The sequence below is a fragment of the Physeter macrocephalus genome, chromosome 21 (assembly GCF_002837175.3).
Source record: "Physeter macrocephalus isolate SW-GA chromosome 21, ASM283717v5, whole genome shotgun sequence".
Classification (NCBI taxonomy): domain Eukaryota; kingdom Metazoa; phylum Chordata; class Mammalia; order Artiodactyla; family Physeteridae; genus Physeter; species Physeter macrocephalus.
The window spans coordinates 97,305,277-97,327,877 of record NC_041234.1 but is presented as its reverse complement, the minus strand read 5'-3'; the positions used below and the strand labels follow the sequence as shown (position 1 = coordinate 97,327,877).

Below are 22,601 nucleotides of genomic sequence, written 5' to 3'. Positions count from 1 at the left end.
GCCTAGAGCCCATGCTCTGCAACAAGAGAAGCCACCGCAGTGAGAAGCCCACGCACCGCAACGAAGAGTAGCCCCCGCTCGCCGCAACTAGAGAAAGCCCCCGCGCAGCAGCAAAGACCCAACGCAGCCAAAAATAAATAAATAAAATAAATAACTTTTTTTAAAAAAGATTGACTTAAAAAAATAAAAGTGTATGAGAGTGCCCATTTTCCTGCATGCTGATCAACACTGAGTATTTTTTAATCCTATGATAGCAATTTTTTAAACTAAATTTATTTATTTTTGGCTACGTTGGGTCTTCGTTGCTGCACGCGGGCTTTCTCTAGTTGCGGTGAGTGGGGGCTACTCTTCGTTGCGGTGCAGAGGCTTCTCACTGTGGTGGCTTCTCTTGTTGTGGAGCACGGGCTCTAGGCACACGGGCTTCAGTAGTTGTGGCTCGCGGGCTCTACAGCACAGGCTCAGTAGTTGTGGCGCACGGGCTTAGTTGCTCCGCAGCATGTGGGATCTTCCTGGACCAGGGATCGAACCCGTGTGCTCTGCATTGGCAGGCAGATTCTCAACCACTGCGCCACCAGGGAAGCCCTATGATAGCAGTTTGAACCTGTATCACCGCAGTTATTCTGTGTATTATCATTATTTTATACTTGTATTACTTCCAGCTCCTACCCTAATAGGCATCTAGATGTTAACATCTGCAGTAGCTATCATAGGACCTTATGCATACTAGGCACTCAGGAAATATTTGCTGAATTGGATTGAACGAGGGCCATAGAGAAGGTCTCTCATGTTCTCGCGATAGCCTGTCCACCGTTACTCTGCGGTTTCCATGTGCAAACTAGAGTTAGGCGACTAAGGGAAATGGAAGAGGAAGGGGTCACAGCACTGAGGAGCAGAGTCCAATCCCACTGTAATTGCTTAACCAAAATTTCAATTTCTGCTATCACTGGGATAGCTTCAGCCTCAAAATTTTAAGCACTGTTTGGGAAAGTCGCTACATGTGTGATGTGGGTATCAACTCCAGGTTGCTTGGCCTAACTGAAAGAAAACCATTCATGGCATTTTTGGGTGGAAAGGGACAGCTCGTTTAGAGACCTTTTTGGCAAGTCTGGAATAAGTTCATGTATGGCTTGTTTTCTTGCAGCAGTACATTTGTTCGGCCTGACTTGGCAGTTGCAACCAGCTGAAGGACAGCTCTATGAAAATGGAGTTAGCAAGGGGAACAGAGGGACTGAATCCATGGATACCACTTACTCTCCAATTGGAGGAAAAGTTTCCAATAAATCAGAGAAAAAAGGTACAGTGGTCAAAGTGACTGATTGATTATTGATTACTTTTCTTCTAATTTAGTCATTAGAACCAAACCTGGGATGGTTTCACTTCACATTAAATTTCATGATCACTTGAAAGAAATACTCTACGTGGACAGAATAAATACATGTAAATGTCTTGTGAAAGCAGATTTTCCTTTCTCTAGTGCCTTGAATATAAACCAATTAAACTTTTCAAATATGTTGGCAATTTTGAAAATAGATAAATATTTACAGGATGGAGGTTTCAATACAATGGAAATTGCATTTTGCATATAAGTACCCTGAAGCAACGTGGGATTTTGATTAAGTTCTCTGTGTCCAAGCCCAGCATTTATATATAACACTTTACAAAGGGTATATGGAAATTTCTTCTGTTTAAAATAAGAAAATGCCTTCTATGTGTAATACAAGGGCGAATGTTTATGTCAAAGTGGGGGAATATGAATTTTTTTCCTAGCTGGGAAACATGAATTCTTCCTAGTTGGGGAAAAGAGAAAAGCACTTTGAGTACTGAATTGTTAAATTTAACCAACATAAGCTTGAACTACCTGACATTTACAATAAATGTCACAGTCCTGTACCAGCAGTCCCAACATTTTATTCATGTTGAATGATCTTAGTCTTAATATTCAAATATTGAAAATAACTGAAAATTTGTATTGTGATTTCTCTTGATATAAGATACAGTACAGAGGGCCTGGAGCCATGTAAAATATCGGGATGTCAATTCAAAAAGTAGAAATTGAAAACAAAACGTATAGCCAGTACTATCCTAAATATTTTTAGATTAAAGATAAACAGATGAATGAATGAATGACCCAAACCCTACCCTTAAATTAAGAAGCTTATAATTTTATAGAGGTGGAAAATCAGTTTTGGTTCATTAGTTGAAAATAAGAGATTTTTATAGTTGTTTCAATTACTACTCTTGTGTTTTTAGTTCCTTCTGGGGAGTTATTTGTGGGTTTTGTTTTATTTTTGTTTGCTTTTGAAAAAGGAACTTTGCTTTGGTCTATGCTTCAGTAAAAATTAATGCTTAGGGTTCAGGAAAACATTATGGTTTATTCCAGTTTTCAATTCACAGTGCAGTTTGCTTTATGTCCTTTAGAATTACTGTTTCTAGCCTGGGCTGAACTCTCCCAGCAATTTCATTGTTGCTGCTGAGAGGGGCTGAGGGTAGTGCAGGGGTCAGAAATGGCAGAGGAGAGGGTCTGAATACACTGGGACATTTTCTCCCTTACCTTCTCTCCTGCTATTTGATTCCTTTATATCTGCAAGTACAAGAGCCACCATTTGGTATCATATGCTTAGGGATATTTTTTGCCAGTCACACTGAAAATCAATCATGAATTATCTGTTTGATGAAAATGAAGCATACAAGACAGCAGAAGGTCATCACACAGTTGTCATCAGAGCATATTCATTTTTTAATTCTAATTCAGATTTCTAGAATTCCTTTCCAAAAAATAGTTTGATGATGATGACTAAATTGTATTAAACAGTTACCATGTGCCAAGAGTTACTCCAGACACTAAACATGTATTTATATCATGAAAGTAATGCTATGGTCTTCATTTTCCAAATGAGGAATAGAAGCACAGAGAGTTTAAGTCATTTGCCCAAGGTCACAGAGCTAGAAACTGGTGGTCTGATTCCAGAGACTTGTCTCTTAACTTCTGCATTATACTGAAATCCACACATGAAACATATATGAAAACCACAAAAGACATTTTACACCCTGAAAACAAAGCCCCAGTGTCTATTCATGATAGATTTTAGGTAAATTCTGTATTTTAATGTGTTGTGACAAGTTTCATAAATGGAAAATGTTTTCAAGTTTCTGCTCAATTACAACAACAAGCAGGCCAAACCAATTTCTTTATTAAGAAAAATCATTAAAGGTTGATGCCATATATACCAAATTATTATCTTAAACTGACTTTTTATGGAAGTCTGGACAAAACGTTAAAAATAGCTGCACATCATAGTTCTGTTGTATTATATTAGGTCTTTAATGTGTATTACTTACCAAGTAAAAACATAGCTCCTCTTTTATAAAGTCCTGTGTATACTAAACCAAAGCTTGCAGAAGCTGTAATATACTATAAGGATATTTTCAGATGGTCACCTGTATCCGTTTACAGTTTTCTAGACATCACACAACCCCATAAATACAGTTCTAAACTCGAAAACCAGGTTATTCTTTTTACACTGTTTTCTTTACTCTCCTAGAGGGTTGAACAATGTAGCACTGTAGTTAAGAGCCTGGACTCTGGAGTCAGGTTTGGCTTTGAATACTGACTTTGTCATTTGCTGGCACTCCAACCTCAGGCAGTTAATTGACACAGCCTTGCTGAACCAGTGTCCTCACCTGCAACATACGGATGATAATATAGTACCTGTCGCATAGAGTGGTTGTAAGGAGTAAGTGAGACAATGGATGTAAGGCGTATAGCACAGTGCCAAGCACATTGTTTAATTTAGCAAAATAATTATTATTGGGTCAGATGATTGGAAAATTACCTTGTATTGGCATCCTATTAGATACTATAGATCCTGCTTTCAAACTGACATCAACTTTTTTATGAATGATTACTTTAGGATTTAGATGTTTTCTCTCTTTAAAGTTTGATTTCTCTTTACTTACCAATTTAACATCTATTATTTTTAAATTATCATCACTTTCATCATCAAAGGCATGGATAAGTAGAATGGCACTTAAAAAATAATCAAATTCTACTGGAATTGGTTCCCCATTAACAGTAGCTATATGTATCTGCTTCTCATTAGGAGATTAAAGAATTTTCTCACCACTTAATTTTCAAAATGAAAGAAAAAAAGAATATTTGATTATATATATTTAGTATGCTAAAATTTTCTTTTTAAAATTTATTTGAATAATTTAAATGTAATTTCAAAAAGAAGATATAAGTCACAGCCATATGTCAGAATCTACCAGAAAAATCAGTTGTCAATTGTTCACTAATGTAAAACTGAAAGTATTGCACTAAAACAGGCCCTACTACCTTAGAAGCTTATAAACTAGCCATAACTCACTCTTTCTCTTTAACTTGTAAATATTAGGTAACGGCTGGTTTAAACAGAGCAGGGGATATGAACAAATGAAAGACTTGTTCCTAGACCTGAGTCATGTAAGGTCCATAAATTGAACTGAAAATAATTACAGTGTAATTTATCAACCAGTATAGAATGTTAAAATCTTAAAGATTATCAAATCCAATATCATTATTTAAAGATGAAGAAACTGAGGTCCAGAGGGGTCAAGAACACACAGAGATGGTGGCGCAGTGGTTGAGAATCCGCCTGCCAATGCAGGGGACACGGGTTCGAGCCCTGGTCTGGGAAGATCGCACATGCCACGGAGCAGCTAGGCCCGTGAGCCGCGCGCGCGCGCGTGTTGAGGAGGTTGTTTCTCACAGGAATCAGAATAAGCGGGATGGGCAAGCATGGTAGGCAAACAAGCAGTGTATCTAACACCTGCAGGACTGCCCAGGGTGCCCGCCATTTTTAATAGACCAACTTTCATTGCTGGGAGGAGTGGTTGTATGACACAGGCAACGCACAGGTTGGTGCATTCCAGGTACTGAGCCTCACATCGCCCAGTTAGCTTGACAGAGTGTTAAAGCATTCATTAGGCTCTTCTGTATATTCTGTTGTCTTTTGCTGTCCAGTGAATTGGCTGCTCCTCTAAGCAAAGCGTCCCCAGGCAGGGTCTCCGTGCTGCCCAAGTCTAGGGTTTACCAGTCACCTCATCTTTCTTGTAAATGTTACCCCTGAGTTATGCCACATCAGTGGCATTGACCTTGTGGTCCCTTTCGCTTTCACCCTTTCACTTCGCTGTACAGCAGAAGTTAACACAACGTTGTAAATCAACTATACGTCAATAAATAAAGAGATAGAGAAAAACTTTACCAAGGAGTATTGCAACCATCTCTGAAGTCACGGTGCTGCATAAAACTCTTTGGTTAGAAATAACACTTGCAAGGATGGGCTTCTGATGCAGACTAGAGTTTGCTTTCCCATAGCTGCAGGGAAAGTGGAAAGGTTTTGGTGGGTTTTTTGTTTTTTTACATCTTATCTTGCTGAGATTTCTTTCACCAGTAGTTATAAGACATACAGTTTCAAGACCCAATATTGGGGGCTTCCCTGGTGGCGCAGTGGTTGAGAATCTGCCCGCCAATGCAGGGGACACGGCTTCGAACCCTGGTCTGGGAAGATCCCACATGCCGCGGAGCAACTAGGCCCGTGAGCCACAACTACTGAGCCTGTGTGTCTGGAGCCTGTGCTCCACAAGAAGAGAGGCCGCAACAGTGAGAGGCCCGCGCACCGCAATGAAGAGTAGCTCCCGCTCGCCGCAACTAGAGAAAGCCCTCGCACAGAAACGAAGACCCAACACACCCAAAAATAAATAAATAAATAAATTTAAAAAAAAAAAAAAAGAACACACAGAGAACTGGGACTAGAACCAAGGACTCCTGGTTCCACCTCTTCTGTTTTCTCTTCTGTTATTGTAATAATGTAACACAATCTAAACATGTAAACTCCTAAAGAGGTTTTCTAAGGGGGAATCAAAGACAGAAACTGAGCTGGTAAGAAAATTAATTTTATTCAGGCTATTGCAATAGGGAGAGCACCCCAGGTTCAAAGATCAGTTTTGCCTTAGGCTTTTATAGGAGGAGTACATGAGCTACAAGCGTGATGATTTACAGTTGGAATTGTTTTGTACTCAGGGCAAATCTCAGTGAGTCAGATGAACAGGAAATGTTTTCTCTGTGTCTAGCTAGTTGAAGGGGAACAAACAGTTCTAAACTCCGATAATTATTTATGAAAGAACGGGAAATTAGAGGGTCTGTATCTGGTTTTCCAGCAGGTTTCAGCAAAAGGGGAAAGGTCTGTGTTCAGCCTTGTCACAGGTAGACAAAGGAGTCATGTGCAATTCTTATGGGAGTCCTGAGAAAGAATGGACAGAGAGCTTTTTCTAATAAGTCATAGGGAAAAGGGTTTTCAGTTCGGTTATTTTTGCTTATTTATTTGTTTGTTTTGTGGTAAGCCACTTCCTAAATCATAAAAGGGTGGAAGGATATCTGAAAGCAAAAGGTTGGGGTAATCTCTTAACCAACTCTTGTTTTCCAGGGGCATAGGGCTCAGGTAAAATCCAACATTGTCAGTAACAATCTGAATGAGGAAGAAGTTTATTGGGTAGATGAGGGTGCTGAATTCCTGCAGGTTGGATGCCCAGGAACAAAAAGGGTGGGTGGAGAGACAGAAAACTAAAGGACACTAAAGACAACCTTTATCTCCTTTACAATTTTTGCAAAAGGCTGGCCTTGGGAGGAAGTGACATTTCTTTTAAGTTCATCCTACAAAATCTGTCTCCGCAAAGTTGAAGGAAAAAAAAGACATTTTCTAGTCAATGTCTACTGAATATACGACCATGTAAACAACGTATAGCTGATTGATATGACACAATTTATAGCCTGTCATGAAGATGCTTCAGCCAGGACCAAACTGTGACTATAGCTTCACCTGTCTGGGCTCCAGTTTCTCCTCTGAAAAAAAAGGAGAGTTGGCTCTGCAGGGAAGGAAAAATAATTTTCCCTTTACCCTTCAGGTTCTTGGCTGAGACCCCCTTGTAATAAAAAGAAAGATAAATAGGAGAAAAACAAGCAAGTTAAATAACATGTGCACCTCCTGTTTTCATGGGAGAGACCCAGGAAAACTGAGCACCTCCCCAAAATGACCCAAGCCATCACCTTAGATACCATCTCATCTGAAAACAAAAGATGTGAGGGGAGTCAGTTAAGGGAGGGTATCGGGAAAAGCACAGTAAATGGAGTATGGGTGTTATGTAGATTTAAGTCATTTCCTTCTCCTTTGATCAGAGTTTCTAAAGATTTAGAGTTATCCTTCTCTTCCTGGTAGAGAGGGGGAGACACCCTTACAAATGGAGGTTTCCCTTATAAATCTTGCAAAGGGTAACTTTTAACTTGTAATTTTTAACTTGCTAAAGGGTCTCTTGCTAAAGGGTAACTCCTATTCACTTTTCAGATCTTTTCCTATGTCTGCTGTTTCGTAAAAATAATCAGCTCAAGATAATCCTTATGCCAAAGAGGCATATTTTGGGGTGGCAAATTCTGCTCCCCTTCAGCATGCAACCCTTTGTGGGGGAGAGGTCATGGGAAGTGAAACACTTTTTGCAAATGAAATCTTACCTCGCAATTAGAAATATATAGCAGATAAGAGCCACCTTTCTCCAGATAAGGTGAGGGAGGGGAGCAGACTCCTGCCACCCCTCTCTTTTCCTTACCCTTTCCTTTCTTTTCCTCCATTCTCTTCCCAGCCGCTAAGGCTTTGACAAAGACGGGGTGATGCTCGGTAGGACTAGCTTATCTCTAAGGTCCCTTCTAACTATACAGTATGAGTCAGTGAATTCGAATTATGCAGTTAACAAAGAACAATTAGCCATTCCAAATAAAAGTTGACCTATTTTTGCAAAAGGGGATATACTCCTGGGAAGTGGTTGAAATGTGTGTCTGTAAAATTTGTAAACCGTGTTTTCCCATTTAAAGTACTTGCAGAGAATTCTGTTGTAATTCAAATAATTAATTCCCAGTTTTCTGCATTATAAGTTTCGGTTTTTGACATGTATATAACAATAATCATCTGCACTTAGAGAGCATTTACAGTTTCAGAATACTTTAATGTCTTTTATCCACATAACAGTTTTATGCTGTAGCAGCTATTGTTACCCTTGTTTTACAGTTGAAAGGGAGAACACAAGGAGGTTAAGTGCCTTGCCTTGCATAATAGACATAACTACCGGCAGAGCTGAGATTAGGATCCAATCTCTTTACTGTTATCTCAGCACCCTTTTTTGGGTCTTTTCTTTCTTTTTTAAAAAATTCTTTTCTCAAGGCCGGTTGTTTAAGTAACAGCTGTCTTGATTAAAGATATCAATACTAATAGTCACATCCCTTCCCTAAGAATACTTTTTTTTTTTGCCATTTTCTGCACTGTTTTTTTTCATTGATATGTTATTGTCCTTGTAATTCCTTTTAAGTCTTTTATTCTCCCATTACATACATTACCATATCTTCCCCATGTGGATAGTCATCTTTAGTTATACCCTTCCTAGTCCCACTACCAATATAAATAGTCACCATATCCACCATGTTTTATCAATTTTCTCTTGCTGTATCCTTAACATCTATTTTCTAAAACATTCTGGTTGCCATCACTACTTAATTTCAGACGTATACTTAATCTTCTCACCTGTCTCCATAGTGTTCTGCATTTTCTATTTAAAAAAATTTTTTTGAAATATAGTTGATTTACAATATTATATTAATTTCAGGTGTACTTTCCCATTTAAAGTACTTGCAGAGAATTCTGTTGTAATTCAAATAATTAATTCCCAGTTTTCTGCATTATAAGTTTCGGTTTTTGACATGTATATAACAATAATCATCTGCACTTAGAGAGCATTTACAGTTTCAGAATACTTTAATGTCTTTTATCCACATAACAGTTTTATGCTGTAGCAGCTATTGTTACCCTTGTTTTACAGTTGAAAGGGAGAACACAAGGAGGTTAAGTGCCTTGCCTTGCATAATAGACATAACTACCGGCAGAGCTGAGATTAGGATCCAATCTCTTTACTGTTATCTCAGCACCCTTTTTTGGGTCTTTTCTTTCTTTTTTAAAAAATTCTTTTCTCAAGGCCGGTTGTTTAAGTAACAGCTGTCTTGATTAAAGATATCAATACTAATAGTCACATCCCTTCCCTAAGAATACTTTTTTTTTTTGCCATTTTCTGCACTGTTTTTTTTCATTGATATGTTATTGTCCTTGTAATTCCTTTTAAGTCTTTTATTCTCCCATTACATACATTACCATATCTTCCCCATGTGGATAGTCATCTTTAGTTATACCCTTCCTAGTCCCACTACCAATATAAATAGTCACCATATCCACCATGTTTTATCAATTTTCTCTTGCTGTATCCTTAACATCTATTTTCTAAAACATTCTGGTTGCCATCACTACTTAATTTCAGACGTATACTTAATCTTCTCACCTGTCTCCATAGTGTTCTGCATTTTCTATTTAAAAAAATTTTTTTGAAATATAGTTGATTTACAATATTATATTAATTTCAGGTGTACAGCATAGTGATTCAGTATTTTTACAGATTATACTCCATTAAAAGTTATTAACGAGATAATGGCTATAACTCCCTCTGCTATACAATATATCTTTGTTGCTTATCTATTTTATGCATAGTAGCTTGTATCTCTTAACCCCATATCCCTAATTTGCCACTTCCCTCTCCCCACTGGTAACCATTAGTTTTTTTACATCTGTTAATCTCCTTCTGTTTTGCATATATGTTCATTTGTATTATTTTTTAGATTCCATATAAAAGTGATATCATACAGTATTTGTCTTTGTCTCACTTATTTCACAAAGCATAATATTCTCTAGGCCTATCCATGTTGCTGCAGCTTGCAGTATTTCATTCTTTATTATGGCTGAGTAATATTCCATCGTATATACATACCACATCTTCTTAAGCTAGTCATCTGTTGATGGGCACTAGGGTTCCTTCCACGTCTTGGCTATTGTAAATAGAGCTGCTGTGAACATTAGGGTGCATGTATCTTTTCATGTTTCCATTTGTATACCCAGGAGTTGGAATGCTGGATCACATGGTGGTTTAATTTTTAATTTTTTGAGGAAACTCCGTACTATTTTCCACAGTGGGTGCATCAATTTACATTCCCACCAACAGTGTACAAGTATTCCCTTTGCTCCACATCCACTCCAGCATTGATTATTTGTTTCTCTAGTAATTAGCGATGTTGAGCATCTTTTCATGTGCCTGTTAGCCATCTGTGTATCTTCTTTGGAAAAATGTCTGTTCAGGTCTTTTTCCCATTTTTTGATTGGATTGTTTGGCTTTTTTTGATATTGAGTTGTAAGAGCTGTTTATATATTTTAGGTATTAACCCCCTGTTGGTCATATCATTTACAAATATTTTCTTCCATTCAATAGGCAGTCTTTTCATTTTGTCACTGGTTTCCTTTGCTGTGCAAAAGCTTTTAAGTTTGATTAGGTCCCACTTGTTTATTTTTGCTTTTATTTCTTTTCCCTTAGGAGACAGAGCAAAAAAAATATTTCTATGATTTATGTCAAAGAATGTTCTGCCTATGTTCTCTTCTAGGAGTTTTACGGTTTCAGGTATTACATTTAGGTCTTTAAGCCATTTTGAGTTTATTTTTGTATCCAACTTGTTTATTTTTGCTTTCATTTCTTTTCCCTTAGGAGACAGATCCAAAAAGATATTGCTATGATTTATGTCAAAGAATGTTCTGCCTATGTTCTCTTCTAGGAGTTTTATGGTTTCAGGTATTACATTTAGGTCTTTAATCAATTTTGAGTTTATTTTTGTATATGATGTGAGGAAATGTTCTGATCTCATTGTTTCACATGTGTCTGTCCAGTTTTCCTAGTACCACTTGTTGGAGAGACTGTCTTTTCTCCATTGTATATTCTTGCCTCCTTTGTCATAGATTAATTGATGATAGGGGCATGGGTTTTATTTCCGGGCTCTCTATTCTATTTCATTGATCGATGTGTCTGTTTTAGTGCCAGTACTGTGCTTTTTGATTACTGTAGCTTTGTATTATAGTATGAACTCTGGGAGTGTGATACCTCCAGCTTTATTCTTTATCCTCAGGATTGCTTTGGCAATTCAGGGTCTTTTGTGGTTCCATATGAATTTTAGTATTATTTGTTCTAGTTCTGTGAAAAATGTCATGGATATTTTGATAGGAATTGCATTAAATCTGTAGATGGCTTTAGGTAGTATGGACATTTTAACAATATTAATTCTTCTAATGCAAGAGCATGGGGTATCTTCCCATTTCTTTGTATCATCTTCAGTTTCCTTCATCAGTGTTTATAGTTTTCAGAGTATAGGTCTTTCACCTCCTTGATTAAGTTTTTCCTAGATATTTTATTCCTTCTCTTTCTGATAGTTAATTATTATTATATAGAAAAGCAACAGATTTCTGTATATTAATCTTGTATCCTGCAACTTTGTGGAATTCATTTATTAGTTCTAATAGTTTTTCGGTGGAGACTTTAGGGTTTTCTATATAAAGTATCATGTTATCTGCAAAGAGTGACAGTTTTAATTCTTTCTTTCCAATTTGGATGCCTTTTATTTCTTTTTCTTGTCTGATTTTTGTGGCTAGGACTTCCAATACTATGTCAAATAGAAGTGGTGGGAGTGGCCATCCTTGTCTTGCTCCTGAATTTAGAGGAAATGCTTTCAGTTTTACACCCTTGAGTATGATGTTAGCTGTGGGTTTGTCATAAATGGCCTTTATTATATTGAGATTTTTTCCTTCTATACCCACTTTGATGAGAGTTTTTATCAATGGATGTTAAATTTTTGTCAACTGCTTTTTCTGTGTCTATTGAGATGATCATGTGATTTCTATTTCTATTCTTCCTTTTGTCAATGTTGTGTATCACATTCATTGATTTGTGAATTTTGAAGCATCCTTGTGTCCTTGGCATAACTCCAACTTGATCAGGGTGTCTGATTCTTTTTGTGTGTTGTTGGATTTGGTTTGCTAATATTTTGTTGAGGATTTTTGCATCTATATTCTTCAGAGATATTGGCCTGTAATTTTCTTTATTTGTCATGTCTTTGTCTGATTTTGGTATCAGGGTAATGGTGGCTTTGTAGAATGAATTTGGGAGTGTTCCATCCTCTTCAATTTTTTTTGAATAGTTTGAGGATAGGTATTAGTTCTTCTTTTTATGGTTTATAGAATTCCCCTGTGAAGCTGTCTTGTCCTGGACTTCTGTTTGCTGGGAGTTTTTTTATTACAGCTTCAATTTCACTACTACTGGTCACTGTGTTCATATTGTCCGTTTCTTCTTGATTCTGTCTTGGCAGATTATATCTTTTAAGAAATTTGTCCATTTCTTCTAGGTTGTCCAAACTGTTAGCATACAGAAGGGTCTTGTATTTTTAATCCAACCAGCCACCTTATGTCTTTTGATCAGAGCATTTAGTCCATTGACGCTTAAAGTAATTATTGATAGGTATGTACTTATTGCCATTTTATTACTTGTTGTCCCTCTATTCTAAATGACAGTCTTGCTAGGTAAAGTATCTCAGGTTGCAGGTTTTTCCCTTTCAGGACTTTGAATATATTATGCCACTCCCTTCTGGCCTGCACAGTTTCTGCAGAGAAATCAGCTAGTAGCTTTATGGAGATTCCCTTGTATGTGAATCTTTGTTTTTCTCTTGCTGTCTTTAGGATTCTCTCTTTATCTTTAACTTTTGGCATTTTAATTATGATATTTCTTGCCGTGGCTCTGTTTGGGCTCATCTTGTTTGAGACCCTGTGTGCTTCCTGTACCTGGATATCTGTTTCCTTCTTCAGGTTTGTGAAATTTTTAGCCATAATTTCCTCAAATACATTTTTGATCCCCTTCTCTTTCTGTTCTCCATTTGGAACCCCTATAGTGCAAATGTTGGAAAGCTTGATGTTATCTTAGAGATCTCTTAAGTTGCTTTCTTTTTTTTTTTAATTTGTTTTTCTTTCTGCTGTTCTGATTGGGTGATTTCCAGTATTCTATCTTCCAGACCACTTATGCGTTCTTCTGTATCACTTAGTCTGCTATTCATTCATTCTAATACGTTTTTTTATTTCAGCTTTTGATTATTCATTTCTGATTGGGCTAGTTCCTTGTTAAAATGTTCATCGTTTAGATCATTTCTTTTCCGTAATTCAGTTAACATTTTTATACCAATGTTTTGAATTCTGTATCTGATAAATTATTATCTGATACTTTATTTCTGTTTCATTATTCATTTTTTCAGGACTTTTCTCTTGCTCTTTCAGTTGAAAGTAGTTCCTCTGCATTTTCATTTTGCTTAACTTTCTCCATCTGTATGAATTTAGGTGAAGCAATTACCTATTGTGGTCTTGAAGGAGTGTTCTTATGTGGGAGCAGCCCCATACAGACTGCTTGTGCCCAGCGCCTTTGATGGGAGGACTGGATTTGAGGTGGATGCAAATCACATCTTTCCTCAGGGTGTGCTGGCAGCTCTCACCTTGGTACGGTGTGGGGCTGGAAATGGAGGAACTAGAGCTGCTCAGGGTGTGAGGTGGGACTTCCTCTCTGCTCAGTGGTTATCACTGCCCTGTCAGGGGCAGGGTCTAATCAAGTTGCTGGAGCAGAAGCCCCAAGGGTTTGACTGGAGCTGGCTCTGTTTCAAGTGTGTGATTTTCACTCTCCCCACACTGAGACCTTTGCCCCATAGGAGGGGAGTGCTGAAATAAGTGGGGCCCACGTGCAGACAGAGGTCTGATGCACTGACTGTGTAGGTGTCTGAGGCTCCACTCAGATGCAGCCTCGGGTGCGAGACCCCTTCGTTTCTCACAGTTGATCACTGCCCACTGCCTCCACCACCCCTGCCCCCTTGTGGAACTGCTCCACAGGTCTGGCGGGACCCACGTGGACTCTCCGCGTGTATCGAGTAGTGAGCTGCAGTAGAGCGGCTGCCGTCAGAGATCTGGGCTGCTTCTGAGGCGCTGCCTGAGTAAGTGTCAACAATAGCTCCGGCCCCGCACTGGATCACCTCTGCGGCCCGTGATCTAATCTTTTCCCCGGTCATATCTGGTCATACCAGATCCAGTGCCGTGCTATGGCGTGGAGTGAGCGGGGCCAGAGCGTTCACTCATCTCAGGCTGTGGTGCATGGCATGGTGGTCTCAGGAGACCCAGCAACTGCTGGGGCAGACCTCACAAGCAGAGTCCAGGCTTCACCAGACTTTCTATCTGATCCAGCGGTCCTCCAGACAGCTAAGGGGGCTTGTCTTCTCCTCAGAGTACCCATGGACTGAGTCGTCCAGTCTGTGGCTCGACCTGCTCACTCCCCAGGGCTGGTATCCACCTATGTGATATCCCTTTTCCTCCAATTCCCCTCCCAGGTACACAGGTCCCAAGCCGAGACTTTTCCTTCTGTCCTACCCGATTATGTGTGTATCTTTCTTACAACCTTGGTTGTACAGGAGTCCTTCTAACCAGTTTCCATTTAGTTTTCAGTGAGGATTGTTCCACATGTAGATGTATTTTTGATATGTTGGTAGGGGGATGTGAGCTCCACGTCCTCTTACTCTGCCATCTGTATCTCCCTCCTCTCCCTAAGAGTACTTTGCAAATCTTACATTTCACACCAAAGATCTAGGTTCCCCAAGCACTCCCTCCTCCTCAAAGGAGAACACATACACTTGCACACACTCAAGTACCCTTGGGAATTGAAAATTAAACAACAGCACAAAATGCACCTTTCTGACCTCCTTTCCTTGTAGACTTAGCTGATGAGGTGTGTGTGTGTATGTGTGTGTTGCTTGTTTTTTGGCTTTGTTTTGTTTTCTTTCCACCTACGGCATAGTTACATTTGGAGGCAATTTATGCTATAACAGTTGTGGGCCCTGAATAACAGGTTGAATTCTAAATTTACTTACAGTTTCACTGATATTTATTTCACAGACCCAGTCAGTAAGTGAAGATTCATTTTGTGGTACCAAAGTAAAAAACTGCACCAACCCCACCCAGGTAATCATTGTGCATTCAGATGGAACACAGTCCTGCATTATAATTCTGTGGTTCTTCACAATATTCGTCCATAGGACTTATGGATATTGAAATGCAGTCAGTTGCCCTTTGAGTCAGCCCATAGTTTCAGTATCTTTTACTTAGAGGATATTAGAGCCTAGGATATTGTTGTAGAATTGCAAATAATTCATATAAGCACAACAAACCACATGAATAAAATAGTAGTAATGCACTGACAAAGACAACAGTGTTGGGAGCATAACATTATTAGTTTTAAAGATTGATGGCAAATTACAGTAAATGTTTCCTATAATGCTATATAGATGTTTCTCTAACACAAGGTTTCAGGGGGCCCAGCCAGAGTGCTGCAGCTTGTTTTCAACTATATTAAATCACTTTATCAATATACCTCAGTTTTAACAAAAGCTTTTCTAAAGCATACTGGAGGCCTGACTTCTAAAAAGATTTATGGAAAGGGTTCACTATGCTAAAAGGCCAACTTATTTACAGTATAAAAAATTCATGTTAAATGTTCTTGGCCATATATGTTTTACGTTTCATTCTTGTTTCATTTTAATCCTCATTTTCCTTTTTTTTAAACTTTTTTTTAAAACATACCTTTCGGGCTTCCCTGGTGGCGCAGTGGTTGAGAATCCGCCTGTCGATGCAGGGTACACGGGTTCGTGCCCCGATCTGGGAAGATCCCACATGCCGCGGAGCAGCTAGGCCCGTGAGCCATGGCCGCTGAGCCTGCGCGTCCGGAGCCTGTGCTCCGCAACTGGAGAGGCCACAACAGTGAGATGCCCGCGTACCACAAAAAAAAAAAAAAAAAAAAAAAGAAAAAAATAAAACATACCTTTCCTGTGATGCCTATGAAATATGTCTGCCTTTTGGTTCCTCTACCCCAATAGTCTACATCTGACAGAGGCGCTAAATGGTATGCTATAGAATGACATATTTATCCTCCTGGAGTAGTCCTTTGAAAGCTACAGGATCTTCCCATAACATGTTTATAACGTCTTAGTTTTTTGAAGGAAGCAGTCCATTGTAGAAATTTATCAGCCATGTGTATATCTAATCCTGTTGAGTGTCCAGTTATATCTTTTGGCCTGTATTATTTTTGGAGGAAGTTCAAACATTTACTAGCTTTTTCGTGAAGTCAAGGTAACTCTAGTATGTAAAATTTACTTTTGAAAATAAAGTGCTAAAGTTCCAGGATCTAATGCACAAGTCTGCAGTTTTTCCTATGCATAACTTTGGCAATCCCATAGATAATAATCACAAATCCTTTCTTAGCCTTTGCTTTTCTAACACTAAGAGTCTTTGGTTTTACTTCTGTACTCTACTTGTAGCTCCTATGCTCCCTTAGTCATTTGAGTTGCCTTTTCCTATTTCCATTTTATATCCTACCAAAGGTGTCTTCACCAGGACTGTACACGGATACCGTCTTGCCATTGCCAGTGGTTCAGTGAGAGGGAAGAATACATGTAAAAAGTTGAATTGTATGACATTCTTGACCACCTCAAACCCTCCATTAAAATAATATCAAGGGAAGAAAAATGAGATCTTATTATTTAGAAACATAGAGTAGAAGCTCATGATTTTTAATGCTACTTTGAGTCAAGGTGCTATTTTAACTGTAGTAAGTACTGTGGAAAGTTAAAAAATGAAGCAGAAGACATAGCTTTTGCCCTTGAGAAAGTTCCTATTAAATAGTAGAGCTGGAAGAAACATGCATACATACACACACAGTGCAAAATAACATGCAACCAACTGTTGTACAGAAATAGAAATAAGATGGTTAGGTGACTAAGAGGCTTAAAAGAAAGAGGATGAAAAGATGATTGTTATTATAGAAGTAGCTTGAGCTGAGCCTTGAGAAACAAGAAAAATCAATCCTAGTTGACCTTAAAGAGCGCATGTTTAGTAGGAGACTGGAATGATAGGGTGGTAAGGGGGAAATGCAGGTGGTAATAGCCTACGTGGTAAATGAATAATGAAGCAATGGAGGCAGCAGATGGAGACAGTTTGGCAAGGAAAGGAAGGAGATAAATAGTTTGATAACTAGATGAAGGGGCAGTTGTTTCATTTTATTCCTTTTTTTTATTAAAGAAGAGAGACGTGTGGTTGTTTGAATATACAGAATAAGAAACCAGTAGAGAGGGAGACATTGAGGGTGCTAGTAAGAAAGGAGATGGTAAAGGGACAAAGTCTCTCAGGAGGAGAGAAGGGGAGGGAGGAGCCTCAGAGATAAACTGACACCAATTGTATGGCACACTGTATGAGAGAGACACTTTGATATTGTGGAAATAAGAGGTAGGAGTTCAAAAAGAGGACACAATACGTTCAATAGATGTTACCATCTATTATGATTACTATTATTATTATTACTCTCTGTAATGAGTTTTATTTGTGAAGAAAAGTTTTAATTTTTTTAAAATTTATTTATTTTTGGCTGCGTTGGGTCTTTGTTGCTGTGCGCGGGCTTTCTCTAGTTGCGGAGAGCAGGGACTACTCTTCGTTGTGGTGCGCGGGCTTCTCATTGCGGTGGCTTCTCTTGTTGCGGAGCACAGGCTCTAGCCACGCGGGCTTCAGTAGTTACAGCACACGGGCTCAGTAGTTGTGGTGCGCGGGCTCTAGCGCCCAGGCTCAGTAGTTGCGGTGCACGGGCTTAGTTGCTCTGCGGCATGTGAGAGTGGAAATAAGAGGTAGGAGTTCAAAAAGAGGACACAATACGTTCAATAGATGTTACCATCTATTATGATTACTATTATTATTATTACTCTCTGTAATGAGTTTTATTTGTGAAGAAAAGTTTTAATTTTTTTAAAATTTATTTATTTTTGGCTGCGTTGGGTCTTTGTTGCTGTGCGCGGGCTTTCTCTAGTTGCGGAGAGCAGGGACTACTCTTCGTTGTGGTGCGCGGGCTTCTCATTGCGGTGGCTTCTCTTGTTGCGGAGCACAGGCTCTAGCCACGCGGGCTTCAGTAGTTACAGCACACGGGCTCAGTAGTTGTGGTGCGCGGGCTCTAGCGCCCAGGCTCAGTAGTCGCGGTGCACGGGCTTAGTTGCTCTGCGGCATGTGAGATCTTCCCAGACCAGGGCTTGAACACGTGTCCCCTGCATTGGCAGGCGGATTCTTAACCACTGCGCCACCAGGGAAGTCTCAAAGTTTTAATTTGATATAATTATAGATTTTCTGGATTCTCAGAATGTATCAAAATCTGTAGCAATATGACAACCCATGAGAACTGGTGCCTATGCTGGTTTCTTCTCTTTCCCAAGACCTGGCACAAGAAGATATATAACCCCCTCATTACTCTCAGCTATGGGATAGGAGGGTCATAATATAATTGTCTTTATTAAATGCCTGGTAGGTAGATGTCAAGAATTTAGACAGACGTGACTGTCCTGTCCTCTGGGAACTTATATTCTAAGATACAAAGGGGGAAGAAAATGAGCCATGACCTGCCCTCCTGCCACTATCCCAAAGTCCAGAAGGATGTGATCATAGTAACCTACATATAACAAACATCTAACATTGTATAAAATATAGAAAATAGGCGTCCCTGCTGTGAACTACCAATTACATGTCCTAAAAGTACTGGCCAGGAGACAGTTCAGCTTCTAGGTAACAGGTGACCTTCTAATACCATTTGGAAACACATCAAAACTCTTATGACAGTGCATGATAGTTTGTGTGAATGTGTGTGTAGGTTATGCATGGCAATTTATACCTTCCAACCATATTTTTTGTAATAACTTTGTTGAGATATACAGTTGTATGATTAGAATTTTTTTTTAAGTGACAGGAATATGTACATCCATATACAGTTGTCCCTTGGTATCCACGGGGATTGGTTCCAGGACCCACCCAGGGACCAAAATCTGTGGATGCTCAAGCCCGTTATATAAAATGGTGTAGTATTTGTGTATAACCTATGCACATCCTCCCATATACCTTAAATCATCTCTAGATTATTCATAATACCGAATACAATGTAAATTCTATGTAAATAGTTGTATATTTGAGTGCAGCAAATTCAAGTTTTGCTTTATGGAACTTTCTGGGATTTTGTTTTTCTGAGTATTTTTGATTCACCATTAGTTGAAACCACAGACATGGAACCCACGGATTTGGAGGGCCAACTGTAATTTACATACTATATAATTCACTGATTTAATGTCTACAGTTCAGTGATTCTTAGTATATTCAGAGTTGGGTAGCCATCACTACTATTTAATTCTAGAACATTTTCATCACGCCAAAAAGAAACTTCATAGGCGCTGGCAGTCACTTCCTATCCCCAGCTCTCCCCAGCCCCTGGCTACCACTAATTTACTTTCTGTTTCTATAGATTTGCCTGTTTGTACATTTCATATAAATGCGGTCATAATGTGTAGCCTTTTCTTTTCTGGCTTCCTTCACTTAACATAAAGTTTTCAAGGTTTGTCCATGTTGTAGCACGTACCAATACTTTGTTCCTTTTTATAATATTCCATTGTATGATAATATTCCATTGTATGATAATATTCCACTGTATGGATATAACGTATTTTGTTTATCCATTCATTAGTTGATGGATCTTTGTGGGTTTTCACCTTTTTTGGCTGTTATGAATAATGCTGGTATGTGTTCAAAAATAGATCTATAGAGTCAGAATGCAATTCAAAATTAGTCCTTTAATTAAGGGTAAGATTTTAACAATGCCATTTTATTTCTGTCTGAGAAGATGTATGCAATACTGGGTAAGATACTGTACTGGAATCTGAAGTCTGTCAGTGTGTGGACATAACTATTTACACTTATACAGTAGTGTATTTCTCAAGTGTAAGATTAGTTAATGGACTTTTCTACACAATCAGCTATTATCATTGTCAGTAAGACAGAGGTATTTCATTGCTGAACATATTTTATTCACAGTCAATTCCCAAAGGTCTATGTATGTAGATGATTTCAATTCTTCCTCGCACCAAACCTTGTACTGAAATGTCAAAATAAATGATCAACAGTACTAAATAAATTATCAAGATTACTATTTTATTAATTCACTGAAACAGTATTTACCAAGCGCCTACTATGTACACGGTTCATTCTTTTCTTTCTCCTGTGTACTCCTGGGTATAACAATATAAAAGCATGTGTAATACACCATCTGGAAAGTGAGAGTTGGATACATACTTTTCTTCAATGGTTCGTATAAGGAAAATTATACAAAGCCACATAGATGGACAGGTTAGGTTTTTCCCCATCCCCTTTTCATCTCTTAACACCTTTTGATCACAGGGAATAGGCCCATTTTGCTCCAAGCACTGATATTCTAAATTTCACAATGACTTGTTACTGTGAAACAATGATTGTATTTGAAAGAACACAAAGAAGATGGTACTTAAAACATGAGAGACACACTAGGACTAATTCAGGTGAAAGACGTACCAAAGCCACTTGATTGTGTCTTTTGTGCTATAGGATGAAGTGAAGGGGAAATAGAATCTTAAGGCATATTTCTTTTTCATCTCTTTGGACAACATTCCCTTCAGTTAAAACGTTACTTTTTTAGCTTAGATACTTTTTATGGAATTTGCAAATGTCTTTAAAAGACTTCTAAGATAGCTGTTATAGACACAACCAAAGCCTTTAACCTAGTCATTTTTACACAAGGACCTGACAGTGGAATCTTTTAAATAACCATGTGTTAGTATCTTCTACTAATGTCCCACTGAGTTTTGCACAGAATCATTGAATCCAGTCTAGCTATATTAAGTAGAAAAAACAAATACATGTATATGTCCAGTTATTTACCCCCTGTCTTATAAGGACAATGCTATTATAATCATGTTATTTGTAGTCAGGTATGTGTCTGAACGAAGCTTTGGTTTAGTCAGTAGAACCACTACATATGATGTCTGTCACCAATTCCAGCCTCTGTATTTTATCTTTCAGGTAGCTTGACCTTCTCCTTTTGCACCATCAGTTTGCCATCCTTCAACCCAGCCTATCTGCCATTGTTTTTTCCTACTCTGCAGTTGATGCCTGTGTTGCAACCTATAGAGTGTTTAGCTCAAACTAAATTGGTGGATATTGGTGAGACTGTGATAGCTACAGTACTTCACAGTCTGATATAATCCGTGGCTGTCTGCACTTCATCTTGGATTTGTGCAAGGAAGTGCCTGTTACTGAAGAATATGACCCTCTTGGGCCTTCTGATATGCTTCAGTAAAATAAGTGATTAAATGATAATTAAAACATGAGTATTAAAATGATAATTAAAACGAAATCTGTACCTTAGTGCTGTATTTTAACTCTGCCACTGACGATTTGCAAATGAAGGATCAGAATCAGTGTTAAGTTTGTCCAAAATTATTCCACTTACCTATATTGATGCAGAATTTCATCATGAAATCACATTACATATTGTTTTTCTGCGTGTAATTTCCTTCTCTTTAGTTTCCTCCTTTGAACTACATTAAGAAAAATAATGAAATAATAAATTAACCAATAATCACTACATTGTAATCCATAACTAATTTTGAGAGAAGTGAAAAAGGAACAGTCTATTTAGTGAAGTAAATTGCTAACAGGGAGATATCTTCCTTTCTGATGCATTAAGCTCTAAAAGGTTAGGGTCTGAGAAATTTTCCATCTGCAAGCTGTGAAAATTTCTCTAATACCAAATCACTGCAAAAAGCTTGCTTTGCTATTTTTATTTAAGTTATAGCCCACATGTTCATTCATGTTGTCACGTCACTTTACCTACCTTGTCTTAACTGTGATGCAGGCTCTCAGAGGGTAAGACCATCTTCTTATAAAATCATTTTTATAAATGACATGTATATATGCTTTGGATATTTAGTAATGCTAATAACTAGGAAACTCCAACAACACAACTTCACGAGTTTCTTTAGATTTGGTGAATAACATTTAAGTGGCCTTGTTATGCAATATATGATGCTATAAAATACAGAAGGGAGAGATGGTGTAGCATTCGGTAAAGCTCATATATAAAGGTTAATGTCCATCAGCCAGTTTTGTCCTGATTTTTAAAAAATGACAGAATCTATATTCATTGGAGACTGTTCACAGCATCTTTAAAATACTGTTTGCTGAATCTAAAACATTTTTTTGTCACTTTTTTTAAATTTCAAAGTGAATTTATTTGCTGTTAATGAGCTAAATACTATGGCGAAAATCTACATTGCACAGCACCAGGAATGATGACATTTCTAGATACAAATAATAACGATCATTTATTGAGCACTTGTCATGTGCCATGCTGGGTTTTTTTTTTTTGAATTTTATTTTATTTATTTTTTTCTACAGCAGGTTCTTATTAGTCATCCATTTTATACATATTAGTGTATATATGTCAGTCCCAATCTCCCAATTCATCACACCACCACCTGACCCCCCCGCCACCCCCTTGGTGTCCATATGTTTATTCTCTACATCTGTGTCTCTATTTCTGCCCTGCAAACCAGTTCATCTGTACCATTTTTCTAGGTTCCACATATATGAGTTAATATACAATATTTGTTTTTCTCTTTCTGACTTACTTCACTCTGTATGACAGTCTCTAGATCCAGCCACGTCTCTACAAATGACCCAATTTCATTCCTTTTTATG

General features: G+C 38.2%; 1 protein-coding gene across 14 annotated transcripts in view; it reads left to right on the top strand.

Annotated features, from left to right (window-relative positions):
• Window positions 1-22,601, top strand: part of TENM1 (teneurin transmembrane protein 1) — an 813,855-nt gene that overhangs the window by 506,293 nt on the left and 284,961 nt on the right. For all 14 annotated transcript variants that reach the window (XM_028482674.2, XM_028482672.2, XM_028482671.2 and 11 more), the window contains one exon: window positions 1,142-1,294. In XM_028482674.2, the coding sequence (XP_028338475.1) occupies window positions 1,142-1,294 (153 nt within the window). The remainder of the gene's footprint in view (window positions 1-1,141; window positions 1,295-22,601) is intronic.